Source organism: Clarias gariepinus, chromosome 5, assembly GCF_024256425.1.
Source record: "Clarias gariepinus isolate MV-2021 ecotype Netherlands chromosome 5, CGAR_prim_01v2, whole genome shotgun sequence".
Lineage (NCBI taxonomy): Eukaryota > Metazoa > Chordata > Actinopteri > Siluriformes > Clariidae > Clarias > Clarias gariepinus.
Window position 1 is genome coordinate 36,528,374 of NC_071104.1, and position 18,870 is coordinate 36,547,243.

Genomic DNA, 18,870 nt, shown 5'->3' on the forward strand with positions numbered 1-18,870 from the left:
ATAGTTTTTTATGTTTTAAGGCCGCATAACATACAGTGTTTGTCTAATTTGGTCATTTAAACAAAACAAAATTTTGCACAGAATATTTGAATTCAAACTGTGATGTTTACAGATGATACGCTTTCAAAAGCGTACACCAATTTTAGTATCAATACTCATAGAAATATAACTATCTGCATTTTAAATGATTATTGTTTCAAGCGAGACAGTATAACACTGACAAATGTCCCTTTGGGGCTTATATAAAATCATCTCTCAGAAACAACTAAAGTTAGCAACTTGAAACTTTTAGGGACACAAGATTAACTTCAAAAGTAGCTTATTTAACACACATTTTCTGTATTATTTGTATACCATTAAAATAAATAAATAAATAAATAAATCACCAATCCTGTGCTTTGGCCGTTTACAGTCGCTTAGCGCCGTCTGTATCAACCAATCAGCTGAGCGCCTTGAAACTGTAAACCAATCAGATGCGCTGGTTTAAACCCCGCCTTTTCCGCTTAGTTATTGGCGGGAGCCGCAAACCCGGAAGCAGCTGTACTCGCTTGCGGATGAAAACAAATCGTTCTTGGTTTTATTTTTATATTTTAAATCTATCATGGCGTCCGATCCTAAAGCAGACTCAGATACAGGGATGTGGGTTAAAACTCGAGAGGCCATGGCGCATTTCCGAAAGCTACTTTTATGCTCTAAATGGTAAGTTTTCTTAGATAACAACTAAGACAACCACAGACTCTGTCCTAAATTCGTCCATATTCACTTCACAAGTGCACTTAATAATAGCGTATTACCGCTACCCTGTCTGTAGGGCACAAGATGAGGGGGAAGTTGTGTATATGTTTAGCGCTGTTTATAAACCTTATTCATAATGTATCAGATCTCGGATCCCTTTAAACAGTGTTTGTTCTTTTAAATTAGAATCTTAGAACGTTTGAGTTAAAAACTGAAAACTTTTTATTTAAGACGGTGTGTTTGTTGAAGTTATTTATCATTTCATTTTAACTGGTGTCATTTGTGTGTGTGTGTGTGTGTGTGTGTGTTCATCTCGTTTAGTTTTGTTGAAGTTAATTGTACTTTGCGCGTCTGTCCTCTAAAATATAACATAATAAATTATTTTGTTCGTAGTGGAACTTTCCTTTTGTTTCCTGTAGTTCTAACATCCTGAGTGAGCCGGTGTGTCTGGGAGCCTGTGAGCATCTGCTGTGCAGGTAATGAGTTCATCTGTCAGGGAGGTAGACATGTCTCTCTCAGGAGGAGGATGTCTGTATGTCTGTCTGTCTGTCTGTCTGACTGACTTCCCGTCTGTCTGACTGACTTCCCGTCTGTCTGACTGACTTCCCGTCTGTCTGTCTGTCCGACTTCCCGTCTGTCTGTCTGTCCGACTTCCCGTCTGTCTGTCTGTCCGACTTCCCGTCTGTCTGTCTGTCCGACTTCCCGTCTGTCTGTCTGTCCGACTTCCCGTCTGTCTGTCTGTCCGACTTCCCGTCTGTCTGTCTGTCCGACTTCCCGTCTGTCCGACTTCCCGTCTGTCTGTCTGTCCGACTTCCCGTCTGTCCGACTTCCCGTCTGTCTGTCTGTCTGTCCGACTTCCCGTCTGTCCGACTTCCCGTCTGTCTGTCTGTCTGTCCGACTTCCCGTCTGTCTGTCTGTCTGTCCGACTTCCCGTCTGTCTGTCTGTCTGTCCGACTTCCCGTCTGTCTGTCCGACTTCCCGTCTGTCTGTCCGACTTCCCGTCTGTCTGTCCGACTTCCCGTCCGTCTGTCCGACTTCCCGTCTGTCTGTCTGTCTGTCCGACTTTCCGTCTGTCTGTCTGTCTGTCCGACTTTCCGTCTGTCTGTCTGTCTGTCCGACTTTCCGTCTGTCTGTCTGTCTGTCCGTCCGACTTTCCGTCTGTCTGTCTGTCTGTCCGTCCGACTTTCCGTCTGTCTGTCCGACTTTCCGTCTGTCTGTCTGTCCGACTTTCCGTCTGTCTGTCTGTCCGACTTTCCGTCTGACCTTCCTTCCGTCTGTCTGACTTTCCGTCTTTCCGACTGTCTGATTTATTTACTGACTTACTGTCTGACTTTCCGTCCGTCTGTCTGTCTGACTTTCCGTCCGTCTGTCTGTCTGACTTTCCGTCCGTCTGTCTGTCTGACTTTCCGTCCGTCTGTCTGAATGTCCATCTGTCTGACTTTCCGTCTGTCTGAATGTCCATCTGTCTGACTTTCCGTCTGTCTGTCTGCCCTTCTGTCTGACTTTCCGTCTGTCTGAATGTCTGTCTGTCTGAATGTCCGTCCGACTTTCCGTCCGTCTGTCTGACTTTCCGTCTTTCCGACTGTCTGATTTATTTACTGACTTACTGTCTGACTTTCCGTCCGTCTGTCTGTCTGACTTTCCGTCCGTCTGTCTGTCTGACTTTCCGTCCGTCTGTCTGTCTGACTTTCCGTCCGTCTGTCTGTCCGACTTTCCGTCTGACCTTCCTTCCGTCTGTCTGTCTCCCTGTTTCACTTTCTGTCTGTCTGACTTTCCGTCTGTCCGACTTTCCGTCTGACCTTCCTTCCGTCTGTCTGTCTCCCTGTTTCACTTTCTGTCTGTCTGACTTTCCGTCTGTCTGTCTGTCCGACTTTCCGTCTGACCTTCCTTCCGTCTGTCTGTCTGCCTGTTTCACTTTCTGTCTGTCTGACTTTCCGTCTGTCTGAATGTCCATCTGTCTGACTTTCCGTCTGTCTGAATGTCCATCTGTCTGACTTTCCGTCTGTCTGAATTTCCGTCTGTCTGAATTTCCGTCTGTCTGAATGTCCGTCTGTCTGTCTGCCCTTCTGTCTGTCTGCCCTTCTGTCTGACTTTCCGTCTGTCCGACTTTCCGTCTGACCTTCCTTCCGTCTGTCTGTCTGCCTGTTTCACTTTCTGTCTGTCTGACTTTCCGTCTGTCTGAATGTCTGTCTGTCTGACTTTCCGTCTGTCTGAATGTCTGTCTGTCTGACTTTCCGTCTGTCTGAATGTCCATCTGTCTGACTTTCCGTCTGTCTGAATGTTTATCTGTCTGACTTTCCGTCTGTCTGACTTTCCGTCTGTCTGAATTTCCGTCTGTCTGAATTTCCGTCTGTCTGAATGTCCATCTGTCCGACTTTCCGTCCGTCTTTCCGACTGTCTGATTTATTTACTGACTTATTTGATTTTATTTCTGTCTGTCTCTATCTGTTTGTTTGTCTCTGACTTACTGTCTAACTTACTATTTGACTGACTTTCTGTCTGTCTCTATCTGACCTCAACTTACTATATGTATGTCTGACTAAGTGTCTGTTTCACTGACCTACTGTCTGGCTACCTATTTTTATGTCTGTCTGACTGACTGTCGGTCTGTTTGTCTTACTTTGCGTCTCACTGACTTTCTCACTGTCTGACTTTCTATCTCTGTCTTTTTGTCTTACTGTCTTTCTGTCCGATTTATTATCTCTCTCTGTCTGTCTGACTGATTTACTGTCTGGCATAGTGTCTGTCTGTCTGCCTGACTTTTTGTTTGTCGGTCTCTGTCTATTTTACTGCCTCTTTTATTGCCCCTTTTATTGTCTGTCTCACTTACGGTCTGTCTCATTGACTTAGTGTCTAAATTACTATCTCTGTCTTACTGTTTTTCAATGATTTAGTTTTTGACTTTCTATCTCTGTCAGACTGACTCTGTCTGTTTCTGTCTGTCTTTCTGCCTCTTTAACTGTCTGTCTTACTAATTTACTGTCTGACTTACTATCTCTGTTTCTGTCTGACTGACTTACTGTTGGTCTGTCTGTCTTTCTTTCTGTCTCACTGACTTACTGTCTGATACTGTCTGACTGTCTATCTTGGTCTGTCTGACTGACTTTCTGTTTCTGTTTCACTGTCTGACTTACTGTTTACAGTCTGTCTGTCTGTCTGTCTCGTTATGTCTTACAGTTTGCCAGAATTACTTTCTCTGTTCTATCTTTGTTTAACTTGCTGTCTGTCTGGTTTACTGATGTAAAGTTGTGAGAGAATACAGCCCCTGAGTAATGAGAGTGTTGCTCAAAGACAGTGCAGGAATTTAAAGTCACAACCTTCTGATTGCAGAAGATGGATGCACGATCTATTTCTGCAAATACTGTGCTATGCTTTTCATGAATTTGTCAATTTTAGAGCATTCAACGTTTGATGGTTTATAGCTAAATAATTTAAAATGTGCCAATCACAAAAGATAGTTTGTGTGTTGCTCCAGGACGTGTGCAGGTCCTAGTGTGGGCGACGGCTGCAGTGTGTGTCACAGTCCCTCCTGGGTGAAAGACGTCCAAATCAACAGACAGATCAGTAACATAACGCAGCTCTTCCTGCAGCTAGAGTCTGTAATCTGTCCCTCCGAGTGCTCAGGTAAGGCATGCATCACACACTACTATACGTCACACATCACACACCACACAGCACCGAGCAGAGCAGCTTGCTAAAGTAACACGGTCATTAAAATATTTTTTTTTTTAGAATCAACAATCTATGGGAACGTTAACTCCTCCATCTGTCCCGGCCTCAGCGCTCCTGCTGAATATTAACTCATAAATATTAAGCGGTGGGGAAAAAAAAAAGCAAATATCTGGCTGAAATTCAGCTCTGCTAATGACTATAATTATATGATGCAATTAGTCACGGTGGTCTTTAGCTCGTAGCTCTGCTCAGAGAAGGACAGGACAGTGAATTAAACCCAGCCAGCACGTTTAAGAGCTAGATATTAGCTATAGTGTTCATTATACACTTCTTTTCTCTAATTCTTCATGTAACACGGTTAATCTGTGCTAATAGGGCCGTTTTTTTTGTCACGAGTTTGCAGGTGTTTTCTTGCGTTTTTTTTTTTTTTTACAACAAAATGAGATTTAAAAAAAGATGCCGTGTAAAATGTTACATCTAAAAAAAAAAACATTTCAACTTTATCTTATAAACCTCAAGCTGATGGGAGTAAACCTTTTTGTTAGGGGGAAAAAAAACCTAGACAGGAAAACCACCTTGCCAGCCATTTTACGGCTCCTCCCAAACCAAAATATTGTGATGTGGTGAAAAAAAATTATAATTCAGTATCATACATGAAAGGGTTGAACTTAAATTTCCAGTTATAACCTCTGACAATGGAGACATCTTCCATGAACATCATCTTCTAACCGCTCGATTGACGTCATTTTCAGCGCCACCTGCTGATTCTTTGGCGTCCTCAAGTGAGCCGTCTCTCCCCACCAAGAAAAAGAACTTCAAGATCTGGTTCAGCCCGAAAAGCCGTAAAGTGCGCTGTCGAGTGGACAACCCAGCGGACACTGACCCGCCAACGCGACCACGGCCTGACTCCAACGTGTTATCCGTCTTCAACTTCACTTCCTCTTCCCAAGATTCAGGCTCCTCCACACCTCCCAGGTCGACTGGAGGCGCAGAACGGAAGAGGAAAAAGACCAAACGAAAGCGCGTCGTCAGGAAACAGGTCCGAAGCTCCAGGATTCCGAGTAAGCAAAAAAAGATGAGGCTGGAGGCCGTGAACCAGCAATGGGGGTTCGGGAAAGATGATCGAATAGAGCACGAGGACGATCCGGTGAAGCAAAACGAGACGAGAAGCGGGAAAAGGGTGTCGTTTCGTTGTCCGAACGGTAATGCTGATCAAAAAGAGGAGGTTCCTCAGCCAGAGCAACAAGTCCTCAGTCCAACCAGGACGAGGAGCATCTTGAAGGACGGCGTTGAGAAGACGCTCGATCAAGAGCATCTCCGTTCTTCACCGAAAAGATCCACGCCACAAAGTGACGAAAGCCCACATAGCACCCCGAAGCGTCCCAGATTGTCTCCAGGACGGAAGGTGAGAAAAAGGAGCGCGGGTCAGTCTCCAGACATTTCCAGAAGAAGATCAGTAGAGGAAAGGAAAGACAAGGGAAGCCCTGGGAGCTCTCCTGCCACCGGGAGGACCCAGACAACCCCCGCGTACATGAAGAGGAACCATAAAGGAGAGACGCCGCTGCACCTCGCCGCGATTAAGGTCTGCGGTTTAAAACTTGCATACTTTTGGTGTGCACTAGAGCATGTTTGACTGACATGCTCTAGTCCATAAACATGGTGTTTTTTATGTAAATTATCTCAATTATTTCATTTATTTTATTAAAAGGGTGACGTGGAGACGACCAAAGCTCTCCTGGAGCAGGGAGCCGACCCCAACCTTAAGGATCACGCCGGCTGGACTCCACTGGTCGGTTCTCTCTCTCTCTCACTCACTCTCTCTCTCTCTCTCTCTCTCTCACTCTCTCTCTCTCGGCTTCTCATTGTTCCATCTCCACCCTGCCATATTGATTTGTTGACGATGTCATGCATAATTCATGTGTGTTTTTACTTTTCTGTGTGCCGTTACACAAACGTGCTGACACCGTCATCTCTGCCGTCTGCTCCGTGCGTATTATCAAAATGTCACCACAACACAGTTTTCTAAGTTAATGGATACGCCAAGGAGCTTACATGCGCACACACACACACACACACTTGCGCTTGTTTGTCTGCTGTAAACAGAACTACTCGCTGATTCTGTGAAACGTGCCGAGGAAAAGCACTGACTGCACAAACATCTGCGTTTTATTTTTTTAAATATTTTTTTTATTTTTATTTATGAGGACACAGACGGTTTAATCTCATGGTTCGAGATGTCACAGGGTCACGCAACAGCATCTCGTGACTGGAGCTTTTTTTTTGTTGCTGAGACAGGACAATGTTCAGATTGACATTAGATAAGATAAAAGAAGTCGAGAAGTTATCACGGTCTCGTCACAACTTGTAGGCTAAGTTTAATGGAATCTATTAGGTTAAATTCCATTGCCTTACTTTTGTTGGAATATGTTGAGTACAGCAGGCAGGGTTGCCAGATTGCAGAGAAAATGTACACTAGACCTGGGAAAGACGAGGTGTCTGGGGCGCGAGTGCATTTCTGGTGTACCGAAATAATCCAAGTTATAATCACCCTTTACAAAAACGGGGGCGTTCAAGTCAAACCGGGACTTGTGATGAAATTTCTCGTGAATAAAGGCGTAAAACCGATTGACACTTACAGACTTCAAGCACAGTACGATGACGAGACTCTCAGCTGCGGCAAAACATCTGATTGGTGCAAACGTTTTAAATAAGTCTGTTCGTCCATGAATGACGATCCAGAGCAAGGTAAGGATCGGAGCCCACTGCAGTCGTTTGACAGAGCATGAAAATTGACAGATAACTTATCAGTATGGAAGCGACGCATCTGTCTGTGTGAACTGTACACACAATCATTCACCAACACCACTTGCACGTTACAGGAACTCCGCTGGGAGTTATTGCTACGTCCCCCACACAGTCCTGACCTCGCTTCAAGCCTTTTCCACATGTTTGGGCCATTAAAGGAGTTCCTGAGAGGCCGGCGTTTCAGACGTGAATCAGGCAGGAAGTATGATCATGACTCCAGCGTACTGCAGAAACTTTCTATCTTAATGGTGTCCAAGGACTAGTGAAACACTAGTTGATTATATTCTAGCCTGTTTTGGCAACTCTGCTAATAAATTGCTCATTCATTGCTCCTCCTATGAGCATGGGGCAGCTTGATACCTGCCCCAGTGGACCTCCTATCAGTGCTTCCTACCACTACAACCGCCCACCACTAGGTGCATTAGTAACTCCATGAAAGCTACAGGAAATCTAGCAAGATGCAATCGACTTGTCTCTGTGTCTGTCCAGTAGCAATGTGTATTTTACTGTTGGTCAATCGGTCAAATTAAATGTAATTTAAGATGTACAGAGACGTGAAGAAGGTTGTTTATGCTTCTTGAAAGGTGAGCTACACATCCAGACCCCTTCTGCCTTCCAGACCTGCCTGATTCAACCTGATGCCCTCCTTCTGGTTGGAATTCCCGTCGTTACAGGAAAATGGCTTCATGTGATCTGCTACAGTACCAAGATGTCTTACACTTACAGTATTATAGCACACTGACATTTAGCTTAACAGCACTTGATCTCGTGTAATATTTATTATTAACATATGATTTTTTTTGCTCCGCCCACACACATCCTTTCACTACTGACGGAACAAACTAACCCCGACCGGAGGAGCCGTTGACTGACGGTTCTATAGACTTATTGGTACTGTGTGGCCAAGATGTGAGGAGAATAAACCATGGTGGTGGTGGAGAGTCCTGAGAAACTCACCAGATTCATTTTATTTATCCACTTTTTTCAATTTAGAATATAAACTCCGGAAGTATAATTTGCGTGTTCCGAGGTTGAATCCCAAATAATGTTAAATATGAAGCTAGTGCACTATGTAGGGAGGACAATCACTTGTTCCACACACGGGTATTAAATATTACAGCTTCATTATAGAAAGGAAGTCTCCCTCTTCCTCTTTTTCTCTTTTTTTTCTCTTTGTTTCTCTCATTTCTCTCTCTTGTATTCTCTCTCTTTTTTTCTCATGCTCTCTTTCTCTTGTTTTCTCTTTTTCTCTTATGCTCTCTTTTTTTTCTTTCTTTCTCTTGTTTTCTCATACATTTTCTCTCATTTTCTTCAGTCCAGAAGAGTTTTATTGCCAAGAATGTTAATAAAAATATTAAATTTTTGCCATAGCAATTATAAATCCCTTGTTTTACACTACATAGTGCCCTTGATCAGGGATTAGAAAGAGATTTGGGATTCAGCCTTTTGTTAAAAACTTTGTTACCGTATGTTAGCCGGTTTTAAATGTGTAATTAACAGTTTTTTGAGCCCCTCTTGAGGCGGAGCGATGCATATAGTTCATAGGTCAAGTGGTGTTACCAAACGCCTCTCGTCCAATCAGATTATTCGGACAGAACTAACTGTTGTATATTTAGAAGTTTAGCGTGGGTTCAGGATCTGTTAGAGCAGGAATATACACACATCGATAGTTTTTGATTTTCCGTTCTGAATTTCGGCTCGGCTCATGCGACGGTCTGTTTTTTTTTTTTTTTTTTTTTTTTCCTGTGATTGAAGCTGAAATAAGCATTGTAGCTCTGGGAACCCGATCTGGATCTCGCCCCGGGGGTTCGCTGTAAATGATGCGTTTAATCTGAGTTTAATAGCAAATAGCTCAGATACACTTGTATCTGCTCTTTCAGACATGATATAGAGTTTTATTCTTCATTTCATTCTCGATATTTCATTGCGTCAGTCCTCCAAAGTCGACACGCATTGAGGGCTACCGGCAAAACCACAGGAAGAGAATGTGACGCTTGCCGGTGACCGAACCCCACATAACAGTGACCGAATCAGCGTTTACATAAATTTAGCCTCTGTTTATCTACTTTACGTGTTCACGGATGCTAACGAGTTCTCCTAGAGATATTGTAAGGAACCTTGTATGAAATACAGTATGTGGTTGTAAATTAAATTCTTTCCCCTTTCTTAGCATGAGGCATGTAACCTGGGCCATGTGGGTGTGGTAGAGGTGCTGCTCCAGCAGGGGGCGCTGATAAACACACCCGGCTATGAGAACGACTCTCCTCTACACGACGCTGTGAGGAACGGCCACGCCGCTGTAGCCAGGCTGCTGCTGGAGCACGGCGCCTCGACTACTGTACTGTAAGCAAGCACGGACACACACACACACACACACACACACACACACACACACACACACACACTTAGATCCTTACTTTTACTAGGAATATCAGGGAAAGTAAGGGTTAAAAGGAGGGAGGAAGAGAAAAAAAGAGAGGAACGGATGCAACTGCAGGTGTGGGAGGAACCCGAGATCCATTAGGTGGGCGTCCACCTGCGCAAGGGGGAGAACACCTACCTAGTGAGCGATTATTTTATAGAGATTTTTTAGATTAATCTAATAATTATTTTCAGGGTTAATCTAGCATTTGGATGATTAAATCCTTTTTTTTTTTACTTTGCAGTAAATAGTAACAATGCTGATGTATAATCGCGTACACGACCATACACAGCGTGATGCGCAGTGCAACACTTATACGACTGTCTCGTCTAAAACTATTTGGGATTCAATGTATAAATCTACAAATTTACAGATTTGCAAAAGTTACAATTAAAACATTTTTGAGAATTTTAATTATATCTAAGAGTTTGTTTTGTTTCTGTCTTGTTTACTTCCTGAAGTGGGACACAGAATATAGACATAGAATATACATCTTTATAGAAACAGTCTCTCGCTCTCTCTGTCTGTCTCTCTGAGAATTCCGCTCACTTTCACTAGGTCACTCGTATCGTTCCTGTCTCTAATGTGTCCTGATTGTCCACAGTGGAGACACAGACACTATCCTGAACAAAGCCAGTCCACTACTGCAGGGAACTATCTTATTATTATTTTGTTTTTCTCTGAGAGCATACAAGTACATGCGTACACACACACACACACACACACACACACACACACACACACACACACACACAAGAAGAGAGAGAGACTGATGGAGAAAGAGAGTCAGGTCTAACTACAAGCAGGCCTGTAATGGTGTGTGTGTGTGTGTGTGTCTATTAAGTAGGCCCAACAGTAATCCTCACTGCTCGCTGAGTTGATCCATGTTGCTCACACTGAAGCTGTGTGTGTGTGTGTGTGTGTGTGTGTGTGTGTGTGTGTGTGTGTGTGTGTGTGTGTGTGTGTGTGTGTGTGTGTGTGTGTGTGTGTGAGAGAGAGATTTGTGATGTGTCTTAAACAAATAAGACTGCGTGAATCCAGCTCAGGAAGGCTGTGTGTGTGTGTCTGTGTGTGTGTCCATTCTGCAGTTCCAGCAGTAATCCTTACAGCTTGCTGAGCAGATCCATGTCGCTGACACCACAGCAGAGAGAGAGAGAGAGAGAGAGAGAGTGTGTGTTTTTAGAGAACTACTTTGTGCTCATAAAAAAAAAAAAAGAGTCAGGGAAAGAGAACCAAAGACAGACACATGTGCGCACACACACACACATACACGCACATTAACAGAGCATTACACTTTTTTCTTTGTCCTTCATAAAAACCTCAGGTCCATCTCATCTGTAGGAGTGTCTAATCCATCGATGTGTCATGTATGTTTGTGATAGATTTATATTTGAGCATTGTTCCAAATTCTTACATTTTTTAAAAGTTTTCAGTATTGATCTCTTTCGATATCTCCAGCGTGGGTCACTAGAGGGCGCTAATCTTGATGATTAAATACAGCAGACACTGTACTCCGGCTTACTTCTCTCAACCTTTCTCTTATTTTCTCTCACACTTGAGCGACGGTCGTTGTTTATCCGAATTCATTTCTATCGCTCTGGTATCAGTGACACGTTTCTCACGCCGCATGTTCCACGTTCCTCGGGTTCGAGAAGGGAAAACCCCACTGGCTCATGAATCCAAATGAAATATTTCACGGACCAGCGGACCCGTTAATTGTCCCCCAGGTGTTTATTTGCATATTGACGCTTAATCTGAGCAAACAGCATTCTGTCTCTTTCAGTCCTCTGATGAGTCCTGCTCGGTTAAAACGCTCCACCCCCCTTACCCCCCAGGGGACCCACATCGTCGGTCACGGATCTGTATGCTCCTTTCATTAGCCGTTAACACACACACGTGCATACTGATTCATTGAGTGCTGTTCTAATATACTGAGTGTGATATTCAGCCGCATCAGAGATATAAGAATCACTTAGCCTAAATTTTTTTTCCCCAAAAAAGTCATGCATGTTTCTTTGTTGAGGTTGGCGAGGCTGATACGATTCATATTCAACAAACCTGAAGAAGGGTGTACTTTCTTTTTCTTTATAGTTCTAAAATAGAAATCTTACTCAATAAAGTAAATTGTGTTATAGGAATATTTTTGGCCTTCGTCCTGTTGATTATGCTGCGACTCCAGAAATGCGAGAGGTCCTAACATTGGTCCCTGAGGCACCCCAAGCGGTTACCACTCCTGTGAGCTCTCCAGCAAATCTGTCAAAGGTACAGACACTCGCACACATACATACCCGGCTTGAGTACACACAACAGGTCTTGGTTATCAAACTGGATGGAAAGCATATTACCTGTAAACTGTTTAATTAAGTGAACTTTAATTAAGAATTTTAATTTTCTAAGAAGTTGCTGCGACAAGTTTAAATTGCTTATTTCTTCCTAAAACACATTTATTTATTATTGCCTACATGTTAATGAGGTTGAAGACATTTGTTCCCAATAAAAAACAAATCAGACTAGCAGTGTAAATATTGGCACGCTATACAAGGTGGAAGAGTTACTGTGTTTGTTACTCGACTCCCTGCTTTGGCTGAGCTGCATTATTGCAGCTCCTGCACTTTCAGTAGGTGGTCTTTCACCATTGAGCCATTTTCTGCTCTTATTCAACTCTTCCTTTTATGGAGTTTGTGGGTGTGGCTAAATGTAAACACCCCGAACACCCTCTCAGGGCGGAAAACATTGATTCGAAAGTTTATACTGTCTATTACATGTTTACGTGATAAGATGTTGTTTCTCTACAATTCTGCAGATGGTACATGCTAAACTGTTTACAAATCACAGCATTCTGTGTCACAGGTGCAATTTTTGCTAAGTTTGTTTAGAATTGTAACAAAATATGGAAAAATGATATTATATAAAATTACAGGTATACAGGTAGTCCCTGACTTAGGAACATTCAAGTTACGAGTTTCCACAGATACGAACGGACCGTGGGAACAAATCACGGAAGTAGCTCAAATGTATTGTACAAAAAAAATAGACACTGCAGTGACCTAAATACCAATATTAACAATTATCTACAATATTTTTAGTGTGTAAGTGAATGTATAAGATGTCTACAGTCATACATTTGATGTCACATAAAATTGTATGTGTGTGTGGGGGGTCCGGCCTGACCGGTTTCAGTGAATCAGTCCTGGAGCACGATGATGGAAAATGTCTGTTCTGTAAATCTGTCCTGGTGGTGAATAATCCTTATTTCCGAAAATCCTCAATAAAACAAGTTCACAGTCCAATACAGTGGAAAACAGCTTTAAGACAGAATGTCGCCTATGATTCCTCTCGTGATTTAAAGGTGCAAAGACAACACTCCTTCATTTGACGTGAGATTAATTTCCTCAGGCGTGGTTATGGTTTTGGCCACATGATGGCAGTGTGGGAGGAGAGCTCAGAGATTTAGTCAAGTGGATTGGTATGTCATTGTATTGTGACATTGTATGCTTGCGTCAAAGGCGTATAAGACTCACTTTGTCAGACTTAAGAACAAATCCTACTTGCGAACGTGCTCCTAAAATGGTAACATGATAATATTGTATCAGATGATGCTGGTGATTCCCATCCCTATTAAAATCTATTGTTGTGCTTTAGTCTCCAGCGCTGATGAAGAAGGATGTCCAGGTCACTCTGATCGGTACTAAACTAACAACAGATCAGCAGAACCAGCTGACCAAAGCAGCGCGAGTCCTGGGAGGAAAGCGAGTCGAGACTTTCTCCAGCGCAGGTACGACTCCAAAAAGTGAATTTTGACTTGTTGTTGTTTTAATATATTTAAATAAATTGTAATGATCGTTATATTGATGTGGTGCAAGAGCTCTCTGTCAGGTTTAATTTTGTTACTGCTTTAGCTGTTAAAGGAAACGGTATATTTTTAAGTGTAACTTGGTAATCCTCTCCTTTTTTGCTGTAAGCCATCCACTTTAAGCATCACAAGGATAATTACTAACATTCCTCTTCTACATGGCGCTCTTATTATGATGTTCCTCTTAGGAGATTTCGCACAGCTGTAAAGTTTATAGCGTTAGATGAAACCCCAAAAAGCGCAAAGTCTCATCATCCGAGAGCTTTAGACTTTCAGATCGCGTCGGAATTAAAATAGCCGAAGTTTCTCATTAGTGTTGTAGTGTTAAGCAAGGACAAAATATGTTTGCCTTAAAAAAAAAAAAAAAAAAAAAAAAAAAACTATGGCGTCCTTTTTGTGCTTCCATTCTGTCTGTTTCTCGATGGTATGTTCCTTAAAAAAATTCTCTTTGAACTTCCAGACGTTTGTGCTTTAAGAAATAATGAAGCACTTTTAATAATTAGCGAGCGGAACGTCTATGTTAGTCAGGAAGCGGTGTGGGGGAAAAATTGTTTGATTTTTAATTAATAGCTGTCACGCTGGGTGCTGCACTTCACCGTGTTTACTCCTGATATGTAAATTAGTTGCTAATTTTCAGTGACATTTTTAAATAATTTTGACTAAGAGGATGCTCTCAAACTGTAGATCTGCTTCAAGGTGAGATTAAGGGAAAAAAAGAGACCGGTTTTTATAAATGTATGAATGATGAACTCGCAGGAACTCCCGGGGTGTCACTGCACTGTTAAAATGTACAGATCACATGATTCTGGTCCCTGTTTCACGAGACCTACATAAGCAGATTATAGCAGGTGTGTTCACGACCGATGCATGATAGCTTTTTTCACATCTAACGCTAGTTCATGTGAAATTTTGGAAATGAGTTACCTAATGATGTACTTCTCGCTCACTAGGACAATCTATGGAAGCATCATAAAGCCCTTATTATAATGTGTTCTATCGTTAGATTTTGCTATGAAATTATAATAATAAAAAATCTTTATGAAAATATACTTAGACAATAATCTCACTTGACCAAGGAAGTACTGTAGCCCCTCCTACTTCCTTTTCCCCCTAATTTAGTCGTATCCAATTCCCACTCGTCACTAGGGGACTCCCCCATCAAGGCCACTACTAGTAGTCAGAGAGGGCCGTTGTTGGGAACAGCGTAAATCACGCGGAGGACAGCGCTATCCACTTCTTCCGCTTACATAAGCTCATGATTGGCTGTAGAGCCGCGATTAAAATGAGAGCGCAGAGTGACTTTCATCTCACCCCTCTGAGAGAGCTCGGCCAATCAGCTCTCACCAGCCCCCGGATGTGGGAGGCTAAAGCATTACCTGGGAATTGAACTAGCAATCTCCCCCTGGATGATATGGTAAGCACGTTCAGGGAGCCACCGAGTGCTTCAGCGGTAGTCATGCTTCTGAGTCAAGTCTACAAGGGACGGGCCTCCGAGTGGCGCAGTGGTAAAGCGCTCGCCCTATCATCCGGAGATCGCTGGTTCGAACCCCGGGTGATGCTGTTTTCCTCTCACAGCCGGAGGCACAGAGAGAGCTGATTGGCCGAGCTCTCTCAGGGGGGAGGGATGAGAGGTACTTGTGCTCCCACATTAATCACGGCTCTACAGCCAATCAGGGGCGTCTGTGAGCTCGCGCACACGGAAGGAGCGGCTAGCGCTTTCCTCCGAGTGTGTTACTCCGCCCCTAACGGTGCGTGAGCGAGCAGTTCGAAAAGATGCGGTCGGCTCGCGTCACGTGGTTCGGAGGAAACACGGGATAGCTTTCGTCCTCCCGACTGAGTGGTTGTAGTAGCCTCGATGTGTGTGGGAGCCTCCTAGTGGCGGGGAGGAATTGGCCACGACTAGATTGGGAGAAAATCGGGAAAAAGAATTGGACAGGACTAAATAAAAAAAAAAAAAAAAAAAAAAAAGTCTACAAGGGACTTGCAGCACTGTGAGCATTGTCATGCTGCAATTACACCGCCGGACCACTAGTAGGAAGTGGGCGCTGAGACTCTTCGCTACTTTTATTTAAAATTTTTTAAAATTTTGATCAAAAGTTACTTATCCCGACATTTCTGAAACACAGAAAGAACATCGGAGATATTAAAAACAAGAAGCCAGAATTGCGATGCTACTAGGCGGACCAATCACAATGACTTGCTGCAACGTGTAGTTACATTTTTAGGGAGGTGCACGTCAGGCTACACTGTACGGCTTAGGGTACGCGGCTATGCAAGATCTACAAGGTTAACTTTAAGAATTTGAAAAATGCCTCTGCTTGTCTAGGTTTCGGTTTGTAAACTCTACAAGCCGACTTCTGTGATGAGGCTACAGGTTCGAGTGGTCTGATTCTTGAAGGCAGACCAGATTTGCATCCAAGCCCACGCAGAGCCCGCTAACGCTTCCTGCGGCTTCCTTAGGCTCCATGCTTTTCCAGCCCAGAATATAAGCAGTACCATCTGAGAATTCTAAATCTAACAGGTTTTAAATGAATATGGTTCTTATTGAGTTATATTTTATACAACAGATAGTTCTGACTGAGTAATCTGATTGGATTGCTCTGTTCACAGCGAACGTACGCTACAAGCCTAACTACATTCTAACACAAAGCTGAATCCCAGATCGAACTCCAACCCCTGATCAAGGGCACCACATGGTGTGTATGATAAGGGATTGTACACCTCACATAGTGCACTAGCTTTCTATTTAACGCTATTAGGGATTCAACCCCGCAACTTAGACGTTGGCTGATATTCTACAGCAGACATCCCCCACAAGTAGTCATCAGGTGGTGTATTCACAGCCGCTTCCATATCAGTGGAAATAATACCCAACTATGAATACTTTTTCCTCCATCGAGACACCAATTTCCAACAACAACTGTACAACACAACTTCCTTCTCACTACTGGGAACACATGCTTCTGGAGCTATGCCCCGTGACAAATGCAAATGCCTGTTCGAGATGCACGGTTTTCAGTATTAGGTAAAGGTAAATTGAAAACTACTTTCCGCCAGTTGTGATTAGTTAGCTCCACTAGTCGCGGAAGGATATCTGTTGCCAGAGAAAAAAAACTGATTAAAAAAACCTAACAAATCATAATCTGTTGATAATAAATGGTGTTTGTGGGACTGATATCACAATCATGCTGATATTCATTGCAACAGCACTCTATCTTGTAAGATATAAAGATCATGTTATTTTTAATTGTAATTCTCTCTCTGTCTACGTCTCTCTTTCTCTCTCTCTAGTCACACACGTGGTAGTGCCGGATGGCCCCTTGCCCTCCACTCTCACCGTCCTTCAGGGAATCCTCAACGGCTGCTGGGTTCTAAAATTCACATGTAAGACCAGATTATTAATTCTAACATTTGTCTGTTTTTAATTAAATTTTTTAGTTTGTACCTAAATAATATGCCTCTGAAGTCTCCTCTGTTGTCGTTTTTTACCTTGTATGAATTAAAACCTGGATTGTACAACTTCTAAAATTTTTCACACCAAAAAATAAGGTCTTAAAGAAATCTGTGAAAGTAAGTCACTGTCCTCTTAAACCAGAGACCTTTCAACTTTTTTCCGTTCCCTTGCCGTGCTACCCCACCCCATAACGTGTGACCTAAACCATGTGACCAGAGTTCTGAAATGTGCTACTAAGTATTCATTTTACCAACATTTGATTAATGGGTGAAATCAATTAAGTTAAATATCCTGATCTTTTTTTTTTCACGTTCAGAGTCGGCACAGTGACTACAAAAGTTTTTATTTTTTTTAATTAGTTTTTTTTTTTACTTGCATGTTTGCATCCTGCAGGTGGCGAATTCTAATTTATTCATACGGCACAGCATCCTGCGGCAAAAAAAAAATGGAATAGGAATATTTATAAAACTCGCACTGAGGTAGCAAATGTTGACAAGGCAGCACATCTCGTCAGGACACCTGGACTCAGACCCTGGGTTTACGCCCTGACAAATGAAAGCAGAAGGTCCCTGAGGTAGCAGTGTTTATTTCAATGCTGAGTAGTGTTGTCAAAATACTAAATACCATCATAAATTTGGATACTTTAAGCAATAGTGCCATCTATCTAACAAATAACAGATAATCCCTGACTTACGAACAAGTTCCGTTCCGGGAGCACGTTCATAAGTCGGATTTGTTTTTAAGTCCGACAAAGTGAGACTTGTACGCCTTTGACAGGATGTTGTCCTCTTGGCCTCCCGTGACCTCTCGTACAGGATAAGAGTATAGAGAATGAGTGAATAATTCCCAAATTTACTTCATTTTTTAATTAAATCCAATCAAATAAATTTTAAATTTATATTTGTTTGCATTTAAGGTGGTAAAATGTTGCAGCACCTCCTCTATTCACACATAGCACAGCACAGCGTGTTTAGGGGGAGGGGTAATTATTTTCCAACTTTGTTTAGAATTGTAAAAAAAAAACATTATATGGAAGTTGTGATCTTTTTTTTAAATCTGTGATGATTACATAATCGCAATTCAATCTAATCGGAGTATAGGTATCGTGATGATGCTCCCTGGAGTATAGGTATCGTGATGATGCTCCCTGGAGCTCCCTGGTGCTCCCTGGAGATTCTCCTCTTTGATAAATATATTTAAACCCTTCTAAAGAGAATTATGAAAGCCCTTTATACTGAAAGAAGATTGTAAACATGTACACTCTGTGGATTTATTATTGCACTGCCCACCAGAGTGTGAGCAAAATACCAAGCAGACCACACACACAGTCTCTCCGTCATGTTTACTATAAAAGAGAGAGAGAGAGCGAGGCAAGAAGCCGAAACACATCCATGGACGTAACAGGTTCACTGTGGACCTTGATGTCCTTTAGTGTCCTATAAATCACAGCGGCTCTGTGGAACAATTTTCCGCTTAATAAGAGTGAGTCATGTTTTTCCCTCCTGTTGAATAATGCTTTCAGTCTCGCTATATTTTCTCATTTGGACCTGTCGCGCCCGTTAGCTCTTAGCGCTGAATTGGAATTTCAGCAGTCGTGGGATTTGTTACTCGAGGTTTTTTCTTTTCCTCTGTTTTTCTTTTTCTTTTTGACATTCTATCCGGTCACACAGGTGGCGTAGTTGTTGTTCCTCTAATGTATGAAAGAACAGCTCTTCAAAAAAGATTATCTTCTCAGGAAACGATCCCCTTTCACACCAGCCGACTGGTAAAAAGTAAAAAAACAAAAAACAGAACAGAGGCTTTATTTTCACACTTCTTTCTGATGCATGGTGTTCCAGATATTTTTAAGAGCAGGTAAGTGAGAGAGTGATGTGCTGATAAACAAACTCTCTTCCTCCATGCGTCCTGCTGAGTGCTTGCTCGTTAAAT

The 18,870-nt window shown here is 42.6% G+C and overlaps 1 protein-coding gene across 1 annotated transcript in view; it reads left to right on the top strand.

Annotated features, from left to right (window-relative positions):
• Window positions 1-527: 527 nt before the first annotated feature.
• bard1 (BRCA1 associated RING domain 1) overlaps window positions 528-18,870 on the top strand; it is a 30,371-nt gene continuing 12,028 nt past the window's right edge. Inside the window, exons 1-9 of the mRNA XM_053495737.1 lie at window positions 528-699; window positions 1,155-1,211; window positions 4,211-4,359; window positions 5,160-5,989; window positions 6,116-6,196; window positions 9,383-9,555; window positions 11,770-11,896; window positions 13,277-13,409; window positions 16,779-16,871. Of these exons, the coding sequence (XP_053351712.1) occupies window positions 602-699; window positions 1,155-1,211; window positions 4,211-4,359; window positions 5,160-5,989; window positions 6,116-6,196; window positions 9,383-9,555; window positions 11,770-11,896; window positions 13,277-13,409; window positions 16,779-16,871 (1,741 nt within the window). The 5' untranslated portion in view covers window positions 528-601. The remainder of the gene's footprint in view (window positions 700-1,154; window positions 1,212-4,210; window positions 4,360-5,159; window positions 5,990-6,115; window positions 6,197-9,382; window positions 9,556-11,769; window positions 11,897-13,276; window positions 13,410-16,778; window positions 16,872-18,870) is intronic.